The 26,886-nt window shown below is 47.6% G+C and overlaps 1 protein-coding gene, 1 long non-coding RNA gene and 3 other non-coding genes across 5 annotated transcripts; 4 read left to right on the top strand and 1 right to left on the bottom strand.

Annotated features, from left to right (window-relative positions):
- The first annotated feature begins 7,095 nt into the window (after positions 1-7,095).
- On the top strand, positions 7,096-14,757 carry LOC122543793 (uncharacterized). Its single transcript, XR_006310134.2, has 9 exons — positions 7,096-7,158; positions 7,821-7,855; positions 9,478-9,531; positions 10,860-10,883; positions 11,631-11,664; positions 12,276-12,308; positions 12,674-12,709; positions 14,208-14,348; positions 14,596-14,757. It is a non-coding gene; the product is annotated as an uncharacterized LOC122543793 (long non-coding RNA).
- LOC122544048 (small nucleolar RNA SNORD26) lies at positions 7,494-7,567 on the top strand. The gene has a single exon (XR_006310237.1). It is a non-coding gene; the product is annotated as a small nucleolar RNA SNORD26 (small nucleolar RNA).
- On the top strand, positions 11,425-11,547 carry LOC122544050 (small nucleolar RNA SNORD22). Its single transcript, XR_006310239.1, has one exon. It is a non-coding gene; the product is annotated as a small nucleolar RNA SNORD22 (small nucleolar RNA).
- LOC122544049 (small nucleolar RNA SNORD31) lies at positions 12,946-13,014 on the top strand. The gene has a single exon (XR_006310238.1). It is a non-coding gene; the product is annotated as a small nucleolar RNA SNORD31 (small nucleolar RNA).
- Positions 14,758-15,227: 470 nt separating the features above from the next.
- Positions 15,228-25,109, bottom strand: b4gat1 (beta-1,4-glucuronyltransferase 1). Its single transcript, XM_043682571.2, has 2 exons — positions 23,862-25,109; positions 15,228-17,161 (listed from the first exon to the last, which is right to left on the bottom strand). The coding sequence occupies exons 1-2, from the start codon at positions 25,068-25,070 to the stop codon at positions 16,970-16,972; spliced, it is 1,401 nt and encodes a 466-aa protein (XP_043538506.2). The 5' UTR covers positions 25,071-25,109; the 3' UTR covers positions 15,228-16,969.
- Positions 25,110-26,886: the final 1,777 nt, after the last annotated feature.

The following is a 26,886-nucleotide window of genomic DNA, read 5'->3' as shown; positions in this document are numbered from 1 at the left end:
TGCAGGTACCCAACCTGTCCCTGTAATCCTGCATTTCCCATGGCTAATACTAGGAGAGAGTGAGGACTGCAGGTACCCACCCTGTCCCTGTAATCCTGCATTTCCCGTGGCTAATACTAGGAGAGAGTGAGGACTGCAGATACCCACCCTGTCCCTGTAATCCTGCATTTCTCGTGGCTAATACTAGGAGAGAGTGAGGACTGCAGATACCCACCCTGTCCCTGTAATCCTGCATTTCACGTGGCTAATACTAGGAGAGAGTGAGGACTGCAGATACCCACCCTGTCCCTGTAATCCTGCATTTCTCGTGGCTAATACTAGGAGGGAGTGAGGACTGCAGATACCCACCCTGTCCCTGTAATCCTGCATTTCTCGTGGCTAATACTAGGAGAGAGTGAGGACTGCAGATACCCACCCTATCCCTGTAAACCTGCATTTCTCGTGGCTAATACTAGGAGAGAGTGAGGACTGCAGATACCCACCCTATCCCTGTAATCCTGCATTTCTCGTGGCTAATACTAGGAGAGAGTGAGGACTGCAGATACCCACCCTGTCCCTGTAAACCTGCATTTCCCATGGCTAATACTAGGAGAGAGTGAGGACTGCAGATACCCACCCTGTCCCTGTAATCCTGCATTTCCCATGGCTAATACTAGGAGAGAGTGAGGATTGCAGATACCCACCCTATCCCTGTAAACCTGCATTTCCCATGGCTAATACTAGGAGAGAGTGAGGACTGCAGATACCCACCCTATCCCTGTAATCCTGCATTTCCCATGGCTAATACTAGGAGAGAGTGAGGATTGCAGATACCCACCCTATCCCTGTAATCCTGCATTTCTTGTGGCTAATACTAGGAGAGAGTGAGGTCTGCAGATGCTGGAGAGTCAGAGTCGCAAAGGGTGGCACTGGAAAAAGCAGAGCAGGTCAGGCAGCATCTGAGGAAAAGGAGAGTTGATGTTTTGGACATAAGCCCTTCATCAGGACTGTCTAATACACATGGTTAATGCACCTCGCCTGCACTTCCCTGGACACTCGGGGTCAATTTAGCAATCCACCCTAACCTGCACATGTTTAGACTGTGGAAATGGTGACATTTTTCAAAAGCTTTGGCACTTCATGAATGAGCAAGATTCAAATCATGTCAAAGAACTCATTGAGCAAACAATAAAAATTTTTATTTCTGTACTATATTTAGCATATTGGTCTGTTCTGAGGCGCTTTGTGGTCAATTATAAACAAAGGCTTTAATACTGAGCCACATAAGGACAATATTAGATCAGGAGACCAAAACTGGGGTCAAAGAGATTAGTTTTGAAATGTTTCTGAAACGGAAGAGAGATAGAGAGCTATTTGAGGGGTTATCCCGAACATTAGGACCAATAGGAGCTGAGTGCAGGCCCCTAGTGGTGGAGCAATTAGCAACATGGGAACAGAGTGAGGCCATTCAGCCCCTCAAGCCCGTTCTACCTTTCAATTAGATGGTCTGTGGCCTAACTCCATATACCTGCCTTTGGTGCTTATCCCTTAATATCTTAGCTTAACAAAAATGTATCTATCTCAGATTTAAAGTGAACAACTGATCTGACATCCAATGCCATTTGTGGAAGATAGTTCCAAACCTCTAACAGCCTTGTCTGTAGAAGTACTTCCAACATCTCTCCTGAAGAGTCTAGCCTGAATTCTAGAATAAGATTCTGAGGGCACATTGTCAGGGGAGATGTGGAAAGGTTGTTCCCCTTGTGGGAGAGTTCAGGACCAGAGGAGCATGACCTCAGAATAAGTTGTTACCTACGTAAGATAGAGGAGGAGGAATTTCTTCTCTCGGAGAGGAGTGAATCTGTGGAATTCTTTACCAGAGAGGGCTGTCAAGGCTGGGTCATTGAGCGTATCAAAGGCTGACAGAGACAGATTTTGAATCATGAAGAGAGTCAAAGATTAAGGGGAAATGGCGTGAAACTGGAGTTGAGGATAACAAGATCGGCGATGATCTCATTGCATAATGCAGCAGATTCGATGGGCTGAATGGCCTACTTCTGCTCCCAGGTCTCATGGACAGTGAGAGTGAAGTGGAGATAGACTCAAACAAGGCTTTCAATAAGGAATTAGAGTGTCATTTGAAAAGGAACGGGTTATGGGGAAATGCCAGGTGATGAGATGCTGATTGGAACAGCCTTTGCACTATAACTTTTCTATGATTTTGTAAATGTGGTGTAAACCTGCCCCTGTCATGTGATGTTTCAATCTGCAGCAATTATACATTCATTTGTAGGGGACTGTACAAATTTAATATGACTTCTCTGCTTTTCAGTTTCTTTCAAAATGAAATTAAGTGCTTAATTTAGTTTTATTTGAATGTTTTAAATCTTAATCATACAATGATGGCATGGAGGAATCTTAGACAGAGTGGAAGCAGACCATTTGGCCCATCAAATCCTCACCCACCCTCCAAAGAGCATGCCATCTAGAACCACCCCCTATCCTATCTCTCTGCATCTCCCATGGTTAATCCACTAGCCCGTACACCCCAGGACAATGGGCAATTTAGTATGGCCAATCCATCTAACCTGCACATCTTTAGACTGTAGTAGGAAACTGGAGCACCCGGAGGAAACTCACGCAGAAAAAGGAAGAACATGCAAATTCCGAACAGACAATTACTCCAGGGTGGAATCAAACCTGGGTCCCTGGCACTGTGAGGCAGCAGCGCTAACCACTGAGCCACTATGCCACTCTTATGGTACAGTGGTAGTGTTCTTACCTCTGGACCAAGAGGCTGGGGTTCAAGTGTCAGCTGCTGCAGGGGTATGTGATACAATGATGGTGGGATTTTTTTTGTGCATGAAAATCCTGGCTCTCATAGACTGTGAAAAAGGCATTTTCTTCTTTTGACAGATGCCAATGCAATCTTTCTGAAATATTTCACGATTTACTTTAGGCTGTCACTGCTGCTGGTTTAGTCACCCCTGGTTCTCACACGATGGAGAAACATGAATCATACGTTAGTCATGGACCTGTGCTCATCCCCTTGGAATTCACGATGTACCCATTAATAAAGTCTTATTACTTGAATTCATTGTTAACGCCTTTCCAAAAACTCTTTTCGGAAGATTACTGAGGGGGTTTTACAGTCGATGCTAAGAGATTATTTCTTCTTGACGCGTATTCTAGAATTAGAGTCTGTGTGATTTCGGAATAAAGAGATTTCTGTTAAAGAAGAGGCGGAATTTCCTCTCTCTGAGAGTCATTAATGTTCAGAATTCTCTCCTCCAGTGAGCAGCAGGGTTGGGTCACTAAATATATTGCATGGTGAAATTAGAGATTTTTAAATCCATGAGGGAGTATGGGGGTTGAACAAAAAAGTGACATTAAGACCACAATCAGCCAGCTATAACCTTATTTTTTTTTCCTGTTTTGTATATTTTATTAAACAAATTACAAACAAACAGTTTACAAAAAACATTTACAGCTGTACATAAGAGACAGCAATGTTACAAGGGAGAGGAGCAGCAAAGCTAGGCCCCAAACCCTACCATTCAACCATTTTACAGGGAGATGAGGACAAACCTCAAATCCCAGTTCCATGTATGACAAGACAGTGACAATGACATTTGTACATTAGACAATACCGTTACATACAAAAGTGCAAGCTATAACCTTATTGATTACGGAGCTTAATGGGCTGATTGGACTAATTCATCCTGTGTTCATAAACTACAAATTGAAATATTGTGGGGTGTTTGTTATTGAATTAGAATGTGGCACAGACTTTAAGGAGGCCACTTAGTCAACTGAGGCACTGGTTGCATCTTCTCTGATTTAATGATAAAGAGTTTTATGGCATGTAAGGGGGCATTCATAACTGTGCCAGTCCCTAACCCTATCAAACCCTACCAAATTCTAAACAAAAACCGAAAGAAGACCTGCTGAGCTTTTCCAGCAATTTGTTTTTGTTCCATCTATTCAAAGCCCTTCATCAGGAATGTTGACCTCTCTGCTGAGTGGAACAGTCCCCCCCCAAATTCTGCACTCCTTTTTGACAATCCCTCCAAGCTCCACCACCCCTGGGCAGGGAGAGTGGGCACAGTTCTTATTGCCAAGATGGAATTGAATTGGGATGAGGAGTGGGAGTTGTGGGGTAAGTAAAACTGGGCTGGTTTTAGTGCCTCTTTCCAAATAAAAAAAGTGAGCTAGCAGCAATCCTCACATTCTTTAATGTAAAACTTGTAAGTTGATGTGCAACTCTGTTGAAAGATAAAGTGGAGATGAAGGAACTGGGGCTGCAGCCGTTTGGCGGGAAACAACCATCCCCTTTCGCGCCAAAAAGAATCAGCCAACACGGAAGTGGTTGGACCTATCCTTTTTTTCTTTTCGAAAAAGTCGCATCGATTTATTTCCAGTCAAATAATGGAATAACCTGGATTGGGGTTTTTAAAGAAAGCGTATTTTTATTTAGTAATTGTGGCTGGAGGGTCGCTACTCCCAGCATGCCCCGGGGCGGCCCTACTACAAAAGGGAGCGCGCGGGCGGCAGTCGGCCATTTTGTGGCAGCCTCTGGAGGTGAGTTAGAGAGAGCAGGGAGGGGGGGACCTGGACAATCCACCGCCATCCGACCTCCCTTAGCCCCATATCCGCATCCATCGCCATCCTCCCGCCTTCGGCTGACCCCCGCGTCTCTTTTTTTTTTCCCCCGATGGCGCCTGCCTGCCTGCCTTCCCTCTCGATGATGAACACTACCAGTCACAGACCTGTGATGACCCTCCCTGTGATTAGAGCTTTACTCGGTGTTCTGAGAACGAGGGCTGCTGCTGCTTGCAAACCGGGCTCCCGTCCCACCACGGGCAACGGTTCATTTATAGGGGTTTTCCTTTTTCACTTTCCCTTTCCCATCAGCTTTCCTAAATACCTCTTTCTCTTCCTCCCCCCTCCCCCCTGCAATCTGCTTTCCTAAATATCCCCCCTTCCCTTTGCCATCTGCTTTCCTAAATATTCTCTCTCCCTTCCCTTTGCCATCTGCTTTCCTAAATATTCTCTCCCCCCCCCCCTTTGCAATCTGCTTTCCTAAATATCCCCCCTTCCCTTTGCAATCTGCTTTCCTAAATATCCCCCCTTCCCTTTGCAATCTGCTTTCCTAAATATCCCCCCTTCCCTTTGCAATCTGCTTTCCTAAATATTCTCTCCCCCCTTCCCTTTGCCATGTGCTTTCCTAAATATTCTCTCCCCCTTCCCTTTGCAATCTGCTTTCCTAAATATTCTCTCCCTCCTTCCCTTTGCAATCTGCTTTCCTAAATATTCTCTCCCCCCCCTTCCCTTTGCAATCTGCTTTCCTAAATATTCTCTCCCCCCCTTCCCTTTGCAATCTGCTTTCCTAAATATTCTCTCCCCCCCCCTTCCCTTTGCAATCTGCTTTCCTAAATATTCTCTCCCCCCTTCCCTTTGCCATGTGCTTTCCTAAATATTCTCTCCCCCCTTCCCTTTGCAATCTGCTTTCCTAAATATTCTCTCCCCCTTCCCTTTGCCATGTGCTTTCCTAAATATTCTCTCCCTCCTTCCCTTTGCAATCTGCTTTCCTAAATATTCTCTCCCCCCCTTCCCTTTGCAATCTGCTTTCCTAAATATTCTCTCCCCCTTCCCTTTGCCATGTGCTTTCCTAAATATTCTCTCCCTCCTTCCCTTTGCAATCTGCTTTCCTAAATATTCTCTCCCCCCCCCCTTCCCTTTGCAATCTGCTTTCCTAAATATTCTCTCCCCCCCCCTTCCCTTTGCAATCTGCTTTCCTAAATATTCTCTCCCTCCTTCCCTTTGCAATCTGCTTTCCTAAATATTCTCTTCCCCCCTTCCCTTTGCAATCTGCTTTCCTAAATATTCTCTCCCTCCTTCCCTTTGCAATCTGCTTTCCTAAATATTCTCTCCCCCCCTTCCCTTTGCAATCTGCTTTCCTAAATATTCTCTCCCCCCCTTCCCTTTGCAATCTGCTTTCCTAAATATTCTCTCCCCCTTCCCTTTGCCATGTGCTTTCCTAAATATTCTCTCCCTCCTTCCCTCTGCAATCTGCTTTCCTAAATATTCTCTCCCCCCCTTCCCTTTGCAATCTGCTTTCCTAAATATTCTCTCCCCCTTCCCTTTGCCATGTGCTTTCCTAAATATTCTCTCCCTCCTTCCCTTTGCAATCTGCTTTCCTAAATATTCTCTCCCTCCTTCCCTTTGCAATCTGCTTTCCTAAATATTCTCTTCCCCCCTTCCCTTTGCAATCTGCTTTCCTAAATATTCTCTCCCTCCCTTCCCTTTGCCATGTGCTTTCCTAAATATTCTCTCCCCCCTTCCCTTTGCAATCTGCTTTCCTAAATATTCTCTCCCCCTTCCCTTTGCCATGTGCTTTCCTAAATATTCTCTTCCCCCCTTCCCTTTGCAATCTGCTTTCCTAAATATTCTCTCCCCCTTCCCTATGCCATGTGCTTTCCTTAATATTCTCTCCCCCTTCCCTATCCCATGTGCTTTCCTTATGTCCTGAACGTGCACATTCCAGTTCTTTACACAACTTATGTACTGTCTCGGTCTGTACTTAACCCAGGGAGCTTTTTGTACTTACAATTATGGTGTATGTGTTGAATTTTAAATCCCTGTTTTGGGTTTGGGGCAAGCCCCTAGCTCTTGGGGTATGATTTGGAGCTGCTGGTGTTGGAGTGGGGTGGACAAAGTTACAACTTTCACAACACCAGGTTATAGTCATTTGGAAAGCACTAGCTTTCAGAGCACTGCTCCTTCACGTGGTCGACTGCCTGAAGACTAAGTAGTGCTTCCAAATAAACCTGGTGTTGAGATTCTTTTAAAATCCCGTTCTGGGACTAAACTGAGATTGTTTGGGGATTCTGTGCCTGTTGGTGTCTAAAACCAATGAGCTGAACTGGGGCAAGACTATAAGCAGTATTGTCAGCATTAAGTCGTTGATTTGGGGGCTCTTGGGAGTTGTGCGTTGATGTGCTGTTATGGATTTGTTCACTTCTGTGAATAGCCAACATGCTCTTCTCTATACTAAGTGGCCTCCCTCTTTATTCTAAAATTATTGGGAGGGGGGCAGTGTGCTTGTGTTAATAATCAGTCTTTATTGTTTTTCAGGCGAGTTGACCAAGGTGATGCTGAAAGGAATAAACGAGATGGGTGAGTGGAAATTGCTGGCGAAATAGGGCACTGTATTGGCTTCAGAATTCTGGCTGGGCCTGAGATGAGGTGTGAACAAAAATTTGGCCGTTTATTGGATTCTAATTAATACTCATCCTGGGCATTAGATTAGATTCCCTACAGTGTGGAAACAGACCCTTCGGCCCAACAAGTCCACACCCACCCTCCAAAGAGTAACCAACCAAGACCTATTTCCCTCTGGCTAATGCACCTAGCACTCTGGGCAATTTAGTATGCCCCCAGCTGCCCAGGAGGGAAGCCTTTCCAACAGTGTGGGATTCAGTGAGCTGGGGGGGGGCAGTATGTGACTAGTGCTACAAAGATGATAGATGAACTCTCTCTTTCTGCATATTCCATGTAGAAACTTTGAAGTTTTTAGCTGAGTAGCACTGAGCAGCTGCATAATCTCATTCACAATGAAACATTACCCAGGCAGAGCCATGCTTCCTGTAGAAGTTATGTGATGCTTGATGTAAAACCTCTGTCTGAGCTGTCAGTGTGCTTTGGCAGCTGCTACTGGGTCCCTATTTAATTTGCTAAGGGTCTCTGTTCCATAAAGTTGATGAAAATCCTCCTGGTAGTGACACTAACTTGACTTGGACACCAGCAAAGTTTTTGAAGGACTGCATTTTTTTTTACAGATTCTAACTTGGCTGCAGTCATGGCTAACCTCAAGGTGAGCATTATGTCGGTGTGCAGTTACTGCAATGTTTAACTTCACCTTGTTCTTTCTTTCTACTCTGATCTTAAGATCCTGTACCTAGGTGCTTGTACGTAAGATGATGCCTTGTGTGTGGTGACATTGTACACTACACTCCTATACATGAGTGCATGTAGCATTAAAAATCAAATGTCCTTCAGCACAACTCAGAATTCAGGGCTTGGTTTTAAACTGCTACTGATACAGTGGTTAGCACTGCTGCCTCAGTGCCAGAGACCTGGGTTCAATTCCCACCTCAGGCACCTGTCTGTGTGGAGTTTGCACATTCTCCCCGTGTCTGTGTGGGTTTCTTCCGGGTGCTCCAGTTTCCTCCCACAGTCCGAAAATTAGGTTAGGTGAATTGGCCATGCTAAATTGCCTATAGTGTTAGGTGAAGGGGTAAATGTAGGGGAATGGGTCTAGGTGGGTTGCTCTTCAGAGGGTCGGTGTGGAGTTGGTGGGCCAAAGGGCCCGTTTCCCCACACTAAGTAATCTAATCTAATCATGTCTGGTTTAGATACTCTGAATTTGCAGTCTGGATACATCAAAGGCCAAATTAGCTTGAGAATAGGGAGTTGTGCTGATGTAGAATAGGAGGACACAGTATGGATCCTGGGTGCGAGATGTGTTGCTTTTAAGGGCCATTGATAAAATTGAGTAGTGCTGGGGTATTGTCACAAATGCACAGACTTGGCAGATGATTGGTTTGTTTAAGATTTTGTAGATGTTTTTAAAGTTCTGGGTTAAGTGGAAGAAGGATTTATTTCTAGAGAAGTATAACACATCTGGCAGCATCTGTGGAGTGAAGTCAGTTATTGGTTTGAGTCTGGTTCTGAGGAAGGGTCACTGGACCCAAGATGTTAACTGACTTGTCTGCACTGATGCTGCCAGACCTGTTGAGCTTTTCCAGCAACCTGTTTTTGTTTCTGATGTAGAGCATCTGCAGTTCATCTGCTTTTTAATCCAGTTTTTGATCCTCCCTGATAATCTTGGGCTGAGAAGTGAGTTGCTGAAATTTGTGGTGACGTGACCTAATGCTCACGTGACTGGATAAGTAACTGAAACTGCAGACTGATTTATTTGGAGATGAATTCATTATCAAACAGTGTTGGAATTTTAATATTCTGGAATTGAAATCTGGCCTCATGATCACTAACTTTCTTCTGTGGAGGACCGTGTTTTGAACTCATGTGAATCCAGATGTACAGGATAGATTGACTTAAATGGCCCTGTGCAGACACTGTTTTAAGGAGGTAGTAAACACTGTCCTTGCCAGTGATCCCATGGAAGAGTAAAGAGATTTTGCTGGAATTGTTCCTGAAGTGATGCTTTGTGGCCTTACTAATAACTCTGGATGTTCATCTCACTGACGGATAGTGAAGGGTTGACTGACCTGTGAAGATTTTGTACTCACTCACAGTAAGTGAGGATCAGTGATTTGTGGCCTCCACCTGCTGTTTCAGTGATGATCTAAAAACAGACAAGCATATATCTGAATTCAAGTTGATGCCTAACTTGGACTGAGAGCAGCAATAGATTCTCTGCTCTCTCTGTGCTGTTGGCTGTCGAAGTTAACATCAATCTTTTTGTCTCGACAGATTCTGTCCTGCACTGTAACCTTGCAGCAAGTACTGAAGTTCCTCCTTGCTCAGGTAGGAATGTTCAGGAAGAGGGAGGGTTCTGCTTTCCTGGGGCTGCTGTTGTCCAAGATGGTCAAATCTGTGCTTTTACTGATGGGTTTGGGGGTTGCGACTCCCATTCTACCAATTCAGAAGTCGTTGCTCTAGTTGACTGCCCTGGGATGTTAATTGACAAAAGGGGGTGATTGTGTATTTGTTAAATCTAGGAGAAAGTGAGGACTGAAGATGCTGGAGATCAGAGTGGGGCGCTGGAAAAGCGCAGCAGGTCAGGGAACATCTGAGGAGCAGGGGAACCTGCGTTTTGTGCAAAAACCCGTCATCAAGGCCTTTTGCCCTAAATGTTGATTTTTTTTTTCTTTTTGTGATTTGTGTTTTTTCCCCTGCTTCGCAGATGCTGCCTGGCCTGCTGTGCTTTTCTAGCACAACATTACTCTATTGGCTAAATCTGCCCATCTCCTTCCTACTGCTGGTCAAGTGACCACTTAAAATTTGCTCAACCACTCTGGTGAGTTCCATCAGGGTACACTAGAACCCATCCTGAATGGATAATCCCTGTGGTCAGTGCTGAATTAACTTCAGGAGGACAACATGCCTTCAAAGATAGGACATCAGTGTCTCAATGTCTATGCTCTGAGCTGTGATCTGGCTGTGGGGCAGCTGCTGGGAGCTGGCCTGCTCCAGATGTTTTGGAATGAAGTCTTGTTTGTCTGAACCTGATTCCGAGCCACAGTGCAGTGGTGTTCTGAAGTGTGCAAGTACAGAGGAAGTCCAGGCTGCAGTGGGCTGGATGTACAGGTTACTGACCCTTACTGGCTAGCTTATAGGACAGCTGGACATGACCTGGACTGATGTCAGGATGGATAAATGCAGGAGATGGGGGAAGTGAAGGTTTCTGGGATAAGCAAAACAGTCCTCCAGGCCCCCCAAGCAGGTGGGTGCTGAATTCAGCCTGGTTGTGTTAACAGCTGCGAGGTGCTGAGGTATTAATCTTCCCTCATGTGATACAGAATAGTTACCGACTGATTGGAAGTGATCCAGTGAGGTTGGGTGATCCTCCCAATCAGCTCAAGTGACTGTAGTAAGGAGTTCACCAGCAGGGGGGATGATGGGTTAGCATCACTGCATTCTCTGGGTTTGTTACGTTCACGTAAAATGGTTTAATTCTGGAACAGCAGTACCTGTGGTTTGAAATGATGATAAACAGGTGTTGGCCTATGGGCGGATGACATTGTCGATGATGCATTGAAATCACCAAAGCCCTGATCAAACCAGCTAGCCTTTCCCAGGGTTGTTCCCTGATATCAGCCTGCAGCTATTTATCTGATTGTTTTCTGTTTCAGGTCTGACTCTGAAGTGTATATCTGGTGAGTGATTCCCTTTTCTTAGCAGAAACCTGATCTAGTGCTGCCAGCAGTTCTTGTTCCTAATGCACATTGAAGGCCCAGCCTGGAGTCTGGTTTCTTGGGGTGGGGGGTGTTTACATTTCACTGTGCAGAGGGGGTACCAAATCCCTGTAATATGGTTGGAATCGTGTCCAAGCCAACTCTGGTTATCCACAATAGATTGAAACTGTTGAAACTCAAGTCAGACCATGCGAGGAGTTTTCCTCTTGGTCATAGCTGACTCAGATCAGCAATTAGTCCCTTAACTGTTTTTAAAAATATACACATTAAGAACAAAGCCACTGAAGCCTTTTCTATCCTGCACTGCCATTGAGGATGATCATGGATCGTGGCCTCTGTTTCACGTTTCCAACCACCCTTTGACTTAATTCAGGCTTTGTTCATACCTTTTACAAGTGCCTGTTGAATCTTTGTCCTCTAGCCTTTCCAACAGTGTCTCAGCTGAACTTCTCCTCCTGCGACCCCACCACCCAAAAGAATCCCGGAAGTGGGGTTTTTTTTGTCCCTGTGATGATTAGTCTCCAGTCTTACATGCTGTGTAGAGGCAGAACCTGCAAAGGTGAACCCACTGTCTCTCTCAGTGTGAAATGAGGATTGCTTGTTTTCCAAAACAGTCTGATGGGACAATGTAGCTGCGTCAATGGACATGCTGGGTTGGGGAGTGTGCAGGGGAGTGCTTCTTTCCAATGCTGTTGCGTTCTTTTCCAGGTGACTGAAGACAGCTGGTGTCCAGACACATCAGGTGAGTGGTCTTCCTGGTGCAATGAGCAGTGTCCTCTGTTTTGGTTGAGCTGTGATGAGAGTGCTGTGCCTTGGTCTACACCAGTTTCCCAAGAGGTGGGTCCACAGACACCACTCTGGAAGGTGACTGCTGCACCTGAACAGTTCCCTGGTGTTACACTCTGTCCCTAGCTCTGTACACTGTGGTGCAGTGGGTGAGGATCTTTGCCTTCTATTCTTCCCACTCCTTCCACTGCTATTCAGGGAGTTTCTCCCATCATGGCTCCCCCTCCCACCTTCCCCCAAACAAACTAGTCCAGTCCAAGTGATGTTGAACCCACTGACTCCCAGGGGAATCACAGCTTCAGGACTTGGCCATCCTTCAGTGGGCGGGTGGTCTGCTCCTGAACAAAAGGGACAATCAGTGTTTCTTGGCTTGAGGCTGCAGCCTGGAGGCTCTTCTCAAAAGGGGACATTGCTGTTTTCTGTGAACAGTCTGGTGATGATGATTCTTAGCTCACTTTGACCCTGTGTGAAAAGATATTGAACACCCTGAGTGACTCCAGGCTGCGCTTCAGACCAAAGGCAGTACTGGCTTCAGTTCCTAACCATCCTTTTCTCCTTCTCTTTCAGCCTGAGATAAGATGGTGGACTTGTCCTGACCTGGTGAGTGTTTGTGGTTCAAAGGCTCTGTACATGGGATGTAGGCTGATGGTCCTCCATGTGGAAGGGAGGTGGGGAATGCTGTGGGGGCTGGTGTCCAAGGTCATGTGGCTACAAAATGCTGCACATCTCAATGCCTTAACAGTGACTGAAGCCCTTTCAGAACAGATGTGGGTCACTGGAGAAAGGAGTTCCTCCTGAGGAGTGCTCTTTAATGCTGCAGTCTGATGATATTCTTAAAGTGGAGTTTCGTTCACCTGAACAATTTCTGATGTCACAAAAATATCTGATGCAGTGTAAAACAGTAGGGGTTGGATTGTTGTGGGGAAGCACCAGCTGTGTACTGATCTTTCTCTCTTTCGTTATAGGTGTGGCTGACTTCAAAATCTTCTTTAAAAACCCAGGTAGGTTTCTCAGTGATCTGTGCCTTTTATATCCTCTGATCTCTGGGCTCTGAAATGATCTGACAGCTGCCTTCTGAGTTTGGTTCCTCACATAAATTATACTGATCAAACTCCAATTAGCTGAGTTCACCCTGTCCCTTATTGTCATTCTGGAGGGGCATGGGTGTAACTCCCAACCTCCTTCCCTGAAATCTTCCTGAACCTAGAGTGTGGTGAAGATGAGTGCTTGCTTTGTTCTGGCAAGTGATGACACTTACTGCCCCAGTCTGACTTACCCAATGACTGATTAGTATGTCTGATTGCCACTTTAAAAAAAAGCTTGCCACAGTGAGGAAAACTCACTCATTGAATCAGTATTTTGCATTTCTAATACTCTTGGGTATTTGAGTTTGATATGTACACAGAAAGTGAGGACTGCAAATGCTGGAGACCAGAGTTGAAAAGTGTGGTGCTGGAAAAGCGCAGCAGGCCAGGCAGCATCCGAGGAGCAGGAGAATCGACGTTTTGGGCATAAGCCCTTTACCAGCACCACACTTTTTTTTTCAACTTTATGTACACCATCAGCATTGAGGTGAGGTTACGCTAGTCAATCAGCTGACCATTTTGTCTTGTGACCTTTTCACTGCTTTCCCCCATGTGATCATGTAGGCTGCTGATGTCTTTCAGGCTAAGATTAACAGAGCTGCTGTTTATCTCCCATGTTTATGAACTGGTTTTATTGTGATTGCAAGCTGTGATCAGATTCTTAACTTGCACTAGCAGTACAAGATGGAGAGGTACTGGGGTGGACCAAGTTTAAAAATCACACCAGGTTATAGTCGCAACAGGTTTATTTGGAAGCACTAGCTTTCAGTGCTGCTCCTTCATCAGGTAGCTAGTGGGGCAGGATCATATGACAGATATAGTAAAAGATCAGCCATTCCACTGATACCATATTGAACAAATCTAGATTGCTGTTAGTCTTTCATTTTTTTTAGTTTGGGTTGCTGGTTTTGAATAATGTAATCCCTCCTTTCAACATATTCCAAGATAACTTAAGATTGTATTTAATAATGTCATTGCAGCTCAGACACTTATTAAAGGAGTGTAGTTAGTCTGCATTCCAATCCAGTACAAACCAAGGAGAGGAGCACAGGAGAAATAGGGACATCTCTGTGAAACACCACAGTGTGCCTACAATAGGGAATAGCAGTCAGGATTCTGTCTCCCTACAGTGTCCACTGGGGTGGGACAGTACTAACATTTAGCAGCAAGGGGAGGTTTTCAAACACTTGCTGTGCACTGTGGCCCTCCGATCCCTGCAGGGACTTGACAACAACTACTTTAGTGAAGTGTTCACTGTTTAATGCTATGAGGAGCCAGAAGCTGAGATGGTTGGACCCACTGGTACCTGTAGCACAGGAAGAGCTGTGTCTGGGGACAGGTGTGTTCCAGTGCTAGGTCATCTTTCATGGTGTGAAACTAAGATTGTGCCCATCCCTCCCTTTTTTTTTTGCAGGTATCAGGGTGAAGAGCACAGTACCCACTAATTGTGACCATTGGCACAGACCCAGCAGTGCCTTCCAGAACCAGAGCACCATGCTGCGCACACATAACTACAAGTGGGTGCTCTGCAAAGAGATGCTGAGCTCGATTAAAGGTTAGTTGAAGTTTAACAATACACATTGATCATTTAGTAGTCCCTGTTTGCTACAGAACTGAACAAGATCAATGAGTGGCAATGCTAGATGATTGTCCCAGACTTGCAATGATTTAGGTCTCCACATGAACATTGCTTGTCTTAAGTGTTGAGGGCTACAGCAGTACAGAAGCGTACAGCTCAGTGCAGATTACAGCCATCGGCTGGTTTGATTTAAAGGGCTATAATATTGTGCTTCTTTTCACAGGTGAAGATGCAAGGGAATTGATCATCACTGGACAGATACTTCCATTACATGCTTTGTGTATGGAATATGTTGATATTACCCACTTTGAGCTGCTTCCTGAACCAGAAACTTGTTCAGCTTTGTTTGTGGTCTAATTGAAATAAACTTTTTTTTTTTCCCTGATCCACTTGTCTTTGGTGTCTATTGTCATGTTTGTGAAGTTGTCAATGGACCAGCTTCCGTTTGGGTGGGAAAAGAGCTGGAGTGCTGACTCCTGACTTGTGGGGAATTGAATATTCCACAACTGGTGATAATTTAAATAATTTATTCATTCATGATAGAAAATGTACAAACATGATTCCTGGGTGTTTCTGACCCAGTGCTATTGCATCCATGTGATCTAGATATCCTGGTTATTAGAGTGCACACTCAACAGGCAGCTTCACCAACCTCCTGGATATTTAGAGTTCAGATTCTTAGTGATGCCACCAGGTAAAAGGTGTCTCCTCACCTTGAGACCATTGCAAATACTAAATAAAGAGGCGACTGTTTCTAATGAGAACTTGGGGTATGAATCCAGAAGGCTGATGTTTTTAAGGTAACTGAGGACAGTGGAGTTGAAGGTTATATAAGGTCAGCCATGATCACAGGAGTAGCTGAGCAAACACCATTTAATAGCTTACTGTTTTAAGTCAATAACACTGTTTTGTGGAGCTACTTTCTCTTACATTTTCTTTTCTTTCCCCACCCCCACACAACTTTCCAATGATCACTTAAGGTGTAACCAAACTTTGAAAGACACTATCAAACCAAAAAGTCCCAGAAACAAAAGGTTACTGGAAAAGCTCAGCAAGTTTGGCAGAATCTGCTCTTAACTAATGGAAGGAACTCCTTTGTGGCTACTATGCAGAAAATAACGATACGTGAGGAGAGAGAGAGAGGTTGAGGAGTAAATGATTAGATTAGATTCCTTACAGCGTGGAAACAGGCCCTTCGGCCCAACAAGTCCACCCTGACCCACTCCCCTACATTTACCCCTGCACTTAACACTATGGGCAATTTAGCATAGCCAATTCACCTAACTTGCACATTTTTGGACTGTGGGAGGAAACTGGAGCACATGGTGAGAATGCAAACTCCACACAGTCACCTGAGGCAGGAATTGAATCCGGGTCTCTGGCGTGAGAGGCAGCAGTGCTAACCACTATGCTGCCCACAGGGATAGGGCCCAAAGGCGCAGAGCAGCTGGACAGACAAAAAGAGTGGACAATGAGCAGGCTGGAAGAATGGCTGTTAGTGGCTAACTATGGGTTGTGTGATAGCTGACTGATTAATAAAATGAAGGTGTGCCCAAAATTGTTGGATTTTCATCTTGAAACCAGTATTCTATCCTGGTCTTAGGAAAAAGAGAATGCAGATATTGAAGATCAGAGTGGAAAGTGCAGTACTGGAAAAGTACTCGACCATCCACTCCTTTGTACAACTGTTCTCTCTTCCTTTGGGCTATATCTCCACCTATTAACACCTTACCCCACCCCCAAAAATCTGTATAAAAACACCTTTGATTTAATCCCTGCCCTCCCCTTCACTGTTTGATCACGCAGCATTGCCCTCTGAGAAGGGTATTGCTTGTCAGTGGCCACTTAGGTGTTTACCCAGTGGAGGAATAAAAATAAAGATCTACACACTTTTATTTTCACTGTGTCCAACACCTGCATACACATGACATGGTGCTAGGGAAAAATAAGCATTACCTCTGTCAGGCGGTGTGTGTGGCAGGGGGGGAAGAAAAATAGGAGTCTCAAACGTTCTGAAAATAAAAAGAAAATCAACTTTGTTTCCTGGCTACCACCGATGCTAAGGGTCACTGGACTGGTGAAAGGGACAAGAATAATGTAGGATAGGCAAGTTGGACCGCAGGGCCTGTTTCCAAAACGCTGGTCAACTCCATGAGTGGAAATGTTAACTCTGACCTCTCTCCACAGATTTTGCCAGCCCTGCTGAGCTTTCCCACCAATTTCTGTTTCTGATTTGCAGCATCCGCAATGTTCGGTTTTTAATTGTAAAATGTCTCAAGAGTTTGTTTCTAAAAGACAAAGTTAAAAATCACACAACACCAGCTTGTAGCCCAACAGTGCCTCCAAATAAACCTGTTGGACTATAACCTGGTGTTGTGTGATTTTTTAACTTTGTCCACCCCAGTTCCAACACCGGCACCTCCAAATCATTTCTAAAAGACCAGCACGTGGATGGGCTAAAATAGTCTTTCCGTTTCCTGCAACTGAAGCAGGAAAGCATCAGTCACAATGACCTCTCAAGGTCTCTGGGAACGAGAAGGGAGTCGGTCTCTGGTTTCCCCGGTGAGTCACAGCTTCCTCTGCGGGTGGAATGGATTTCAGCACCACCGGGGTGAGTCGGGGTATTTTAACTTCAGATCCTGTTTGAACTGGCGGAAAAGAATCCTGTTGCGTCTGTTCTCCTCATCTTTCTGCGGGTGGAACTCACTGGCCAGCTTGAAGCCTTTGTGGATGAGAAAGGCATTGTCCAACACTGCGAAAGTGTAGCCAGCGACGTGGAGCTCACAGGCCTGGCCGAGGGAGTGCAAAAACACCAGTGATAACAGTGATTTAACTCCAGTCAGAATGTCACCGAAGCGCTAGGGAAAAGGCTAAAACCAAAACTCTTACCCAAACCGAAACTGTCTGTTTCTGTCCCAGCCCACAGCACAAGACCATAGAATCCCTACAGTGTGGGGGCAGGCTGTTCAGCCCATACCGACCCTCCAAAGTGCATCCCATTGCCCGCCCTATCCTTGCAATTCCCATGGCTAATCCGCCTAATCTACACACCTTTGGACTGTGGGGGGAAAGTGGAGCACGCAGAGGGAACCCACGCAGACAATCTCCCAAAGAGTGGAATTGAACCCAGGTCCCTGGCGCTGTGAGGCAGCAGTGCTAACCACCGAGCTTCCTCAGAAGGGTCACCGGACCCGAAACGTTACTCTGATTTCACAGATGCTGTGCTTCTCCAGCAACTTCTGGTTTTGTTGCTGATTTACAGCATCTGCTGCTCTTTGGGCTTTTATCAGGCTGTACAGGACATTGGTAAGGCCACTGTTGGAATACTGCATTCAGTTCTGGTCTCCCTGCTGTAGGAAAGATGTTGAGAAACTTGGAACAGGTTCAGAAAATATTTACAAGGATGTTGCTAGGGTTAGCGGGTTTGAGCGACAGGTCAGCTGCTTTGACACGGGGGGTTTCATTAATGTAAAATTCAACGTCACGTGACTGATGAGCTGGGGACAATTTCAAAAGCGCAAACTTTTAAAATGTGCGCTGTCTGTAACACGATTACATCGCCAACGCTTTAAATGCTGTTTCTAAAGCACAACTTTTCTATGATGCGAGATTGCACAAGAACACAACCATCATGTTAAAGAAGAATTGACTGTATAAGGAGAGGCTGAACAGGCTGGGGCAGTTTTCCCTGGAGCATCGGAGGCTGAGTGGTGACCTTATAGAGGTTTATAAAATCATGAGGGACATGGATAGGATAAATAGGCAAAGTCTTTTCTCCCCCAGGATAGGGGAGTCCAAAACTGGAGGGCATAGGTTTAAGGTAAGAGGAGAGAGATTTAAAACTGTCCTAAGGGGCAACTTTATGACTCTGTGACAATAATTTAATTGCAGCGGGTTATGATTCTCAAACTTTGACTGGTGATTCTGTACCAGGTGGGTTACTGCAGGGATTAATGTTTCAGCCCAAAGTTATTCACGATATATATTACTGACCTGAATCAGGGAAACAAATGCACCGTTTCTAAGTTAGCTGACAATACCGAACTGGGCGTGATTGTGTGGAAGATGCAAAGAGGTTTCAGGGTGATTTAGATGAAGTTGAGTTCATGGGGACAAACACATGGCAGATGTGGTACAGCACAAACAAATATGAAGCTCTACACTTTGTTGTCAAAAACAGGAAGTCATGGTATTCTTTAAATAGTGATGTATTGGGAAATGTAGATGAATGAACGCTTGTCCTTATTCACCAGGCGGGAGTGAGTACTGCAGATGCTGGAGATTAGAGGAAGAGAATGGAGGCTCCTGAGCAAAGTAACCTCAGAATATGTTGGTGCTCAAATCTGCTATCTTTCTTTCCACCTTTAATTATACCATGCGACCCTGCTAAAAGTGTTGTAGACTTGTCATTTCTATCCAAGCTGCTGTAGCCAGTCTTCTACTTTGTATATCGTTTCTCAAAAGTTCAAGATACAGCGATCCTTTTATTAATCAGCATCCAGGGGACTGGTATGTCATACAGATGTACAGTATGGAAACAGACCCTGTGGTCCAGCTCATCCAGGCCACCCAGATATCCTAACCTAATCTAGTCCCATTTGCCAGCATTTGGCCCATAACCCTCCAAACCCTTCCTATTCATATACCCATCTTTTTAATGTTGTAGTTGTACCAGCCTCCACCACTTCCTCTGGCAGCTCATTCCATACATACACCACCCTGAGCGTGGAAAAGTTACCCTTTAGGCCCCACCCCAGGTAAAAGATATTTTACCCTATTCATGCCCCTTATGATTTTATAAACCTCTGTAAGGTCACCCCTCAGCCTCCTATGCTCCAGGGAAAACAGCCCCAGCCTGTTCAGCCTCTCCCTATAGCTCAAATCCTCCAACCCTGGCAACATCCTTATAAATCTTTTCTGAACCCTTTCAAGTTTCACAACATCTTTCATATAGCAGGGAGACCAGGACTGCATGCAATATTCCAAAAGTGACCTAACCAATGTCCTGTACTGCCGCAACATGACCTCCTAACTCCTGTACTCAATGCACTGACCAATAAATGGAAGCGTACCAAATGCCTTTTTCACTGTCTCTTATAAGAAATGTGATTACAGAACACTTAGAAATCATTAATTGATTGTGACAAAGTCAGCATGAGTTTATAAAAGGGAAATCTTGCTTATCTAACCAACTGAAGTTTCTTTGAGGATATAACTTGTAGAAGGAGAGCCACTGGTGATGGTATATTTGGATTTCAAGAAGGGTTTTGATTAGAGGTGCATGGGGTTCGAGGGAATATACTGGCATGGATTGAGAATTCATTAATCTTTCAAATTTAAAATTTAATCTTGATCTCGCTCTCTATGCTCTCTGAACCAAAACATTATCTTCCTTGCTCTGTTCTATTACGCTAATGCAGTGGTAGAGAGGGAATGGAATAGAGTATGGAAACAGTCCTTTGACCCAATAAATCCACACCTAACCTCCAAACAGTAACCCTCCCAGACCCATTCCCCTATCCTATATTTATGCTGACTAATGCACCTAACACTATGGACAATTTAGCATGGCCAATTCACTTGGACCTGCACATCTTTGGACTGTGGGAGGAAACCAGAGCATCCAGAGGAAACCCACGCAGACACGGGGAGAACGTGCAAACTCCACACAGACAGTCGCATGAGGCTGGGATCGAAGCCGGGTCCCTGGCGCTGGGAGGCAGCAGTGCTAACCACTGAGCCTCTGTACCATGTGGGTTACTGCAGGGATTAATGTTTCAGCCCAAAGTTATTCACGATATATATTACTGACCTGAATCAGGGAAACAAATGCACCGTTTCTAAGTTAGCTGACAATACCGAACTGGGCGTGATTGTGTGGAAGATGCAAGGAGGTTTCAGGGTGATTTAGATGAAGTTGAGTTCATGGGGACAAACACATGGCAGATGTGGTACAGCACAAACAAATATGAAGCTCTACACTTTGTTGTCAAAAACAGGAAGTCACGGTATTCTTTAAATAGTGATGTAATGGGAAATGTAGATGAATGAACGCTTGTCCTTATTCACCAGGCAAAAGTGGGTACTGCAGATGCAGGAGATTAGAGTGGTGCTGGAAAAGCACAGCAGGTCAGGCAGCATCCGAGGAGCAGGATTCCTGATGAAGAGCTTTTGCTTGAAACATCGATTCTCCTTCTCCTCGGATGCTGCCTGACCTGCTGTGCTTTTCCAGCACCACACTAATTTTGTCCTTATTCACCAGTCAATGAAAGTAGACCAGCAGGTGCTGCTAGCAGTTAGGAAGGCAAGTGGTATATCTGTCTTTATTGTGAGAGGATTTGAGTTCAGAAGTAGAGTTGTCTTACAGCAGGTTATATAGGGCCTTGGTGAGACCACACCTGGAGTATCCATCTACACTTCCCACTGCCTCAGGAAGGCAGCCAGCATCATCAAAGACCCCTCCCAGCCCGGTCATAATCTCATCCAGGTTGAAACTTTATTGCTGGAACAGCACAGCAGGTCAGGCAGCATCCAGGGAACAGGAGATTCTCATCCACCCTCTTCCATCAGGCAGAAGATATAAAGGTATCAACAGGTTCAGGAACAGCTTCTTCCCCGCTGTTATTCTGAATGGACCTCTCAAATTTCAAATCTAATGTTGATCTCACTCTCTGCGCACCATCTTTGCAGCTGTAACTTTGTATCCCTCACTCTGTTTGATCACCCTGTGATCTTTGTACAGAATGATCTACCTGTACTGCATGCTAAACAAAACCTTTCACTGCACTGTACATGGTTTATGGGCGGCACGGTGGCACAGTGGGTTAGCACTGCTGCCTCACAGCGCCAGAGACCCGTCTCTGGCGACTGACTGTGTGGAGTTTGCACATTCTCCCCGTGTCTGCGGGGGTTTCCTCCGGGTGCTCCGGTTTCCTCCCACAGTCCAAAGATGTGCAGGGTCAGGTGAATTGGCCATGCTAAATTGCCCGTAGTGTTAGGTAAGGGGTAAATGTAGGGGTATGGGTGGGTTGCGCTTCAGCGGGGTGGTGTGGACTTGTTGGGCCGAAGGGCCTGTTTCCACATTGTAAGTAATCTAATCTAATCTAAATGTGACAATAAACCAATCAACATAGAGTATTGTGTGCAGGTTTGGTCTTCCATAGCACACACTTGCTATAGAAAGAACATAGCAGAGGGATAGCAAGAGAGATTGGTTCGGCTTGGCCTGTATTCACTCGAATTTCATAGAAGAGAGGGGATCGGATTGAAATGTACAAAACTCTACCAGGGCTGGTGGGAAGAATGTTTCCCTGGTTGGAGAGTCTAGAAGCAGGAGTCACAGTCTCAGAATATGGGGGAGACCATTTAGGACTGAGATGATGCAACACTACTTTACTCAGGAGTGGCCTATCTGTGGAATTCACCAGCACAAAGGCTGTGCAGGACAGGTCGCTGAATAACTTTATCAAGTATCTTTACATTTGTAGAGTTTAAAGGCATCAAAGGCTATGATGAGAAGGCGGGTATATAGGTGTGGAGTTATAGAATCAGCCATGATCAGACGGAATGGCTGAGCAGGCACCAAGGGCTGAATGGCCTCTTCCAGTTGCTAGTTTCTATCTCCATATAACCCACTGTCACATGTCACAGGCACAACATTGACACATTTCAGAGTTTTATTGTGAAGGTGTTGTGCCTAAAGCCACAATACTTAGACATTTTACCACAATGAATGTGCTATTTACAAATTGTTGCTAATCATCGATACCCTGAGACATGTTGCCCACGAGCTCAGTTATTACCCTAGCTGGTGAAGCTTCCATAGTGGAAGAGATTGCTGAGATATTTGTATCATTGATAGTCACAGGTGAGGTGTCGGAAGATGGGAGGTTGGCTAATGTGGTGCCACTGTTTAAGAAGGGTGGTAAGGACAAGCCAGGGAACTATAGACCGGTGAGCCTGACCTCAGTTGTGGCAAGTTGTTGGAGGGAATCCTGAGGGACAGGATATACATGTATTTGGAAAGGCAAGGACTGATTAGGGATAGTCAACATGGCTTTGTGTGTGGGAAATCATGTCTCACAAACTTGATTGAATTTTTTGAGGAAGTAACAAAGAGGATTGATGAGGGCAGAGCAGTAGATGTGATCTATATGGACTTCAGTAAGGCGTTCGACAAGGTTCCCCATGGGAGACTGGTTAGCAAGGTTAGATCTCATGGAATACAGGGAGAAGTAGCCATTTGGATACAGAACTGACTCAAAGGTAGAAGACAGATGGTGGTGGTGGAGGGTTGTTTTTCAGACTGGAGGCCTGTGACCAGTGGAGTGCCACAAGGATCGGTGCTGGGTCCACTGCTTTTCACCATTTATATAATTTTGGATTTGAATATAGGAGATATAGATAGTAAGTTTGCAGATGACACCAAACTTGGAGGTGTGGTGAACAGTGAAGATGGTTACCTCAGATTACAACAGGATCTGGACCAGATGGGCCAATGGGCTGAGAAGTGGCAGATGGAGTTTAATTCAGATAAATGTGAGGTGCTGCATTTTGGGAAAGCAAATCTTAGCAGGACTTGTACACTTAATGGTAAGATCCGAGGGAGTGTTGCTGAACAAAGAGACCTTGGAGTGCAGGTTCATAGTGCCCTGAAAGTGGAGTCGCAGGTAGATAGGATAGTGAAGAAGGTGTTTGGTATGCTTTCCTTTATTGGTCAGAGTTTTGAGTACAGGAGTTGGGAGGTCATGTTGCAGCTGTACAGGACATTGGTGAGGCCACTGTTGGAATATTGCGTGCAATTCTGGTCTCCTTCCTATCGGAAAGATGTGAAATTTAAAAGGGTTCAGAAAAGATTTACAAGGATGTTGCCAGGGTTGGAGGATTTGAGCTATAGGGAGAGGTGGAACAGGCTGGGGCTGTTTTCCCTGAAGCGTCGGAGGCTGAGGGGTAACCTTATAGAGGTTTATAAATTCATGAGGGGCATGGATGGGGTAAATAGTCAAGTCTCTTCCTGGGGTCGGGGAGTCCAGAACTCGAGGGCATAGGTTTAGGGTGAGAGGGGAAAGATAATAACAGAGACCTAAGGGGCAGCTTTTTCACACAGAGGGCGGTACGTGTATGGAATGAGCTGCCACAGGAAGTGGTGGAGGCTGGTACAATTGCAACATTTAAAAGGCATCAGGATGGGTATATGAATAGGATGGGTTTGGAGGAATGTGGGCCAAGTGCTGGCAGGTGGGACTAGATTGGGTTGGGATTTCTGGTCGGCATGGACGGGTTGGGCCGAAGGGTCTGTTTCCGTGATGTACATCTCTATGACTCTAACTATCTCTCTCTCACACACACACACACATCCCTATCCCACATCCGGCCTGGTATGACTCTGACAGGTCACTTGCACTAACCACTTGGGGTCATGCAACCCACTCAACCAGCCCTGCCCCACCCCACCCCACCCGCGATGCCAATAACGTCCGAACAGCTCACCTGACTGATGCGGTTGAAGCCGTATTGTTCGAACCTCTCGTCGTAGGGGGGCACGGTGGTGCGGGAGATGTAGAAAGGTTCCCAGGGGTCTGTCCACTCCCGTGTGTAGGCTACCCGCAGTGCAGGCCCGGTGCTGCTGGTACTGGTGGCAGCGGTGGCGGCAGCGGGCAGGTTGATCCAGCGGCTGTAGTTGGTGGGAGCCTGGCATCGGGGGCACAGCTCGGCATAGAAAGGCTGTACCTCGGCCACCTGGTAGAGCTGCTGCAGCTCGGCCTTGTGCTGGGGCAGCCGGCGGGTGTGGCGCATCTCCAGGGCGGGCACCACGTAGACGGTGCGGTCGGCGCCGGGCCCGCTCTCCGCGCTCCGGGTCAGGTCGTCCAGCAGCCGCAGGAAGCCGGGGTGCAGCCCGGCGCTGGGCAGCATGTCCACGTCGATGACCAGCACGTGGCGGGAGGGCAGGGCCTGGCGCGCCGCGTTCCGCAGCAGGTTGTTAGGGTAGGGGCCGGCCGACAGGGCGTAGTTGGTGCGGCCCAGGCTGTAGCGACGGAGCTGGGCCAGCGCCCTGCGGCAGGCCGGGTGAGGGTCCGGGGGCTCCCCGACCTGGGGGTCCTGCGTCCCGGGCCCCTGGCGCTCCCCTCCGCCCGGCTCTGGGGCTACCCCTTTCTCTGGCAGCCCGCTGGGAGTGACCAAGGTAAAGGTGACCCGGCCTCGCAGGCACGGACAGTGCCCCTCCAGATTGTGAATGAGCTGTAGGCTGGCACTCAGCTCCCCTGGTCCTGCGAACACTGCCACTGCCAGGGGACCCTGCCAACGCCGTGCCAGGCCAGGCAGGTGGTGCAGGTTGTGTAAGGAGCTGTGGGTGGCCAGGCTCAGCTCCAAGTCCCCGGCTTCACGGCTCACCGGGCTCCGGCTCACGTCCCGGTACAGGCGGTACCGGCCGCTCGGGTCCAGCCTCCCCGGTCCCAGCGTCAGGGCTTCCCGGGACTGGGACTCTCCTCCCTGGGCACCAGCTCCCGGAGCAGCCCCGGGCCGCCCTCCGGCCTGGAAGAGCCGGGAGTAGCGGAGCCGCTGCTGGCGGCCGTGCATCGCCGACAGGAGGCCGAGGTACAGCAGCTGCAGCGCGGCCACCAGCAGCAGGGAGGCCAGCAGCGCCCGGAAACAGGAGCAGGGAGCCCGGGGGAGAGGGAGAGGGAGCAGGAGCCGCGCCATCCCCGCCCGCTCACACTCACACTCACACACACACTCACACACACCCGCCCGCTCACACTCACACACCCTCCCTCTCTCTCACACTCACTCACACCCGCCCGCTCACACTCACACACCCTCCCTCTCACTCACACTCACACACACCCGCCCGCTCACACTCACACACCCTCCCTCTCTCTCACACTCACACACACCCGCCCGCTCACACACACCCGCCCGCTCACACACACCCGCCCGCTCACACACACTCACACTCACCCACACACACGCCCGCTCACACTCACACACCCTCCCTCTCTCTCACACTCACACACACCCGCCCGCTCACACACACCCGCCCGCTCACACACACTCACACTCACCCACACACACGCCCGCTCACACTCACACACCCTCCATCTCTCTCACACTCACACACCCTCCCTCTCTCTCACACTCACACTCACACCCGCCCGCTCACACTCACACACCCTCCCTCTCTCTCACACTCACACACACCCGCCCGCTCACACACACACTCACACTCACCCACACACACGCCCGCTCACACTCACACACCCTCCCTCTCTCTCACACTCACACACACCCGCCCGCTCACACACACCCGCCCGCTCACACACACCCGCCCGCTCACACACACACACGCCCGCTCACACTCACACACCCTCCATCTCTCTCACACTCACACACCCTCCCTCTCTCTCACACTCACACTCACACCCGCCCGCTCACACTCACACACCCTCCCTCTCTCTCACACTCACACACACCCGCCCGCTCACACACACACTCACACTCACCCACACACACGCCCGCTCACACTCACACACCCTCCCTCTCTCTCACACTCACACACCCTCCCTCTCTCTCACACTCACACACACCCGCCCGCTCACACACACCCGCCCGCTCACACTCACACACACACCCACCCACACCCGCTCACACACACACACCCCCTCACACTCACACATACCCTCTCACACTCACACACACCCTCCCGCTCACACTCACACACACCCTCCCGCTCACACTCACACACACACCCTCTCACACTCACACACCCTCCCGCTCACACTCACACACACACCCTCTCACACTCACACACCCTCCCTCTCTCTCACACTCACACACACCCGCCCGCTCACACTCACACACCCTCCCTCTCTCTCACACTCACACACACCCGCCCGCTCACACACACCCGCCCGCTCACACTCACACACCCTCCCTCTCTCTCACACTCACACACACCCGCCCGCTCACACACACCCGCCCGCTCACACACACACTCACACTCACCCACACACACGCCCGCTCACACTCACACACCCTCCATCTCTCTCACACTCACACACCCTCCCTCTCTCTCACACTCACACACACCCGCCCGCTCACACACACCCGCCCGCTCACACTCACACTCACACACACACCCACCCACACCCGCTCACACACACACACCCCCTCACACTCACACATACCCTCTCACACTCACACACACCCTCCCGCTCACACTCACACACACCCTCCCGCTCACACTCACACACACACCCTCTCACACTCACACACCCTCCCACTCACACACACACACCCTCCCGCTCACACTCACACACACCCTCTCACACTCACAAACACCCTCCCGCTCACACTCACACACACCCTCTCACACTCACACACACCCACCCTCCCGCTCACACAAACCCTCCCGCTCACACTCACACACACCCTCCCGCTCACACTCACACACACTCACACCCCCTCCCGCTCACACTCACACTCACACTCCCGCTCACACTCACCCTCTCACACTCAC

This window comes from Chiloscyllium plagiosum, unplaced genomic scaffold (assembly GCF_037043375.1).
Source record: "Chiloscyllium plagiosum isolate Xiang-an unplaced genomic scaffold, Cpla_swu_hap1 HiC_scaffold_46, whole genome shotgun sequence".
NCBI lineage: Eukaryota > Metazoa > Chordata > Chondrichthyes > Orectolobiformes > Hemiscylliidae > Chiloscyllium > Chiloscyllium plagiosum.
Note: the sequence above shows the minus strand (reverse complement) of the source record. Positions and strands in the feature narration are given on the sequence as shown.

What these genes read in the sequence shown, in the direction of transcription:
- b4gat1 (XM_043682571.2), bottom strand. Translation starts at nt 25,070, where the DNA reads ATGGCGCGGCTCCTGCTCCCTCTCCCTCTCCCCCGGGCTCCCTGCTCC. An exon ending in GCTTCAACCGCATCAGTCAG is followed by an intron (nt 17,162 to 23,861) that starts GTGAGCTGTTCG and finishes TCCCTCGGCCAG; the next exon opens with GCCTGTGAGCTCCACGTCGC.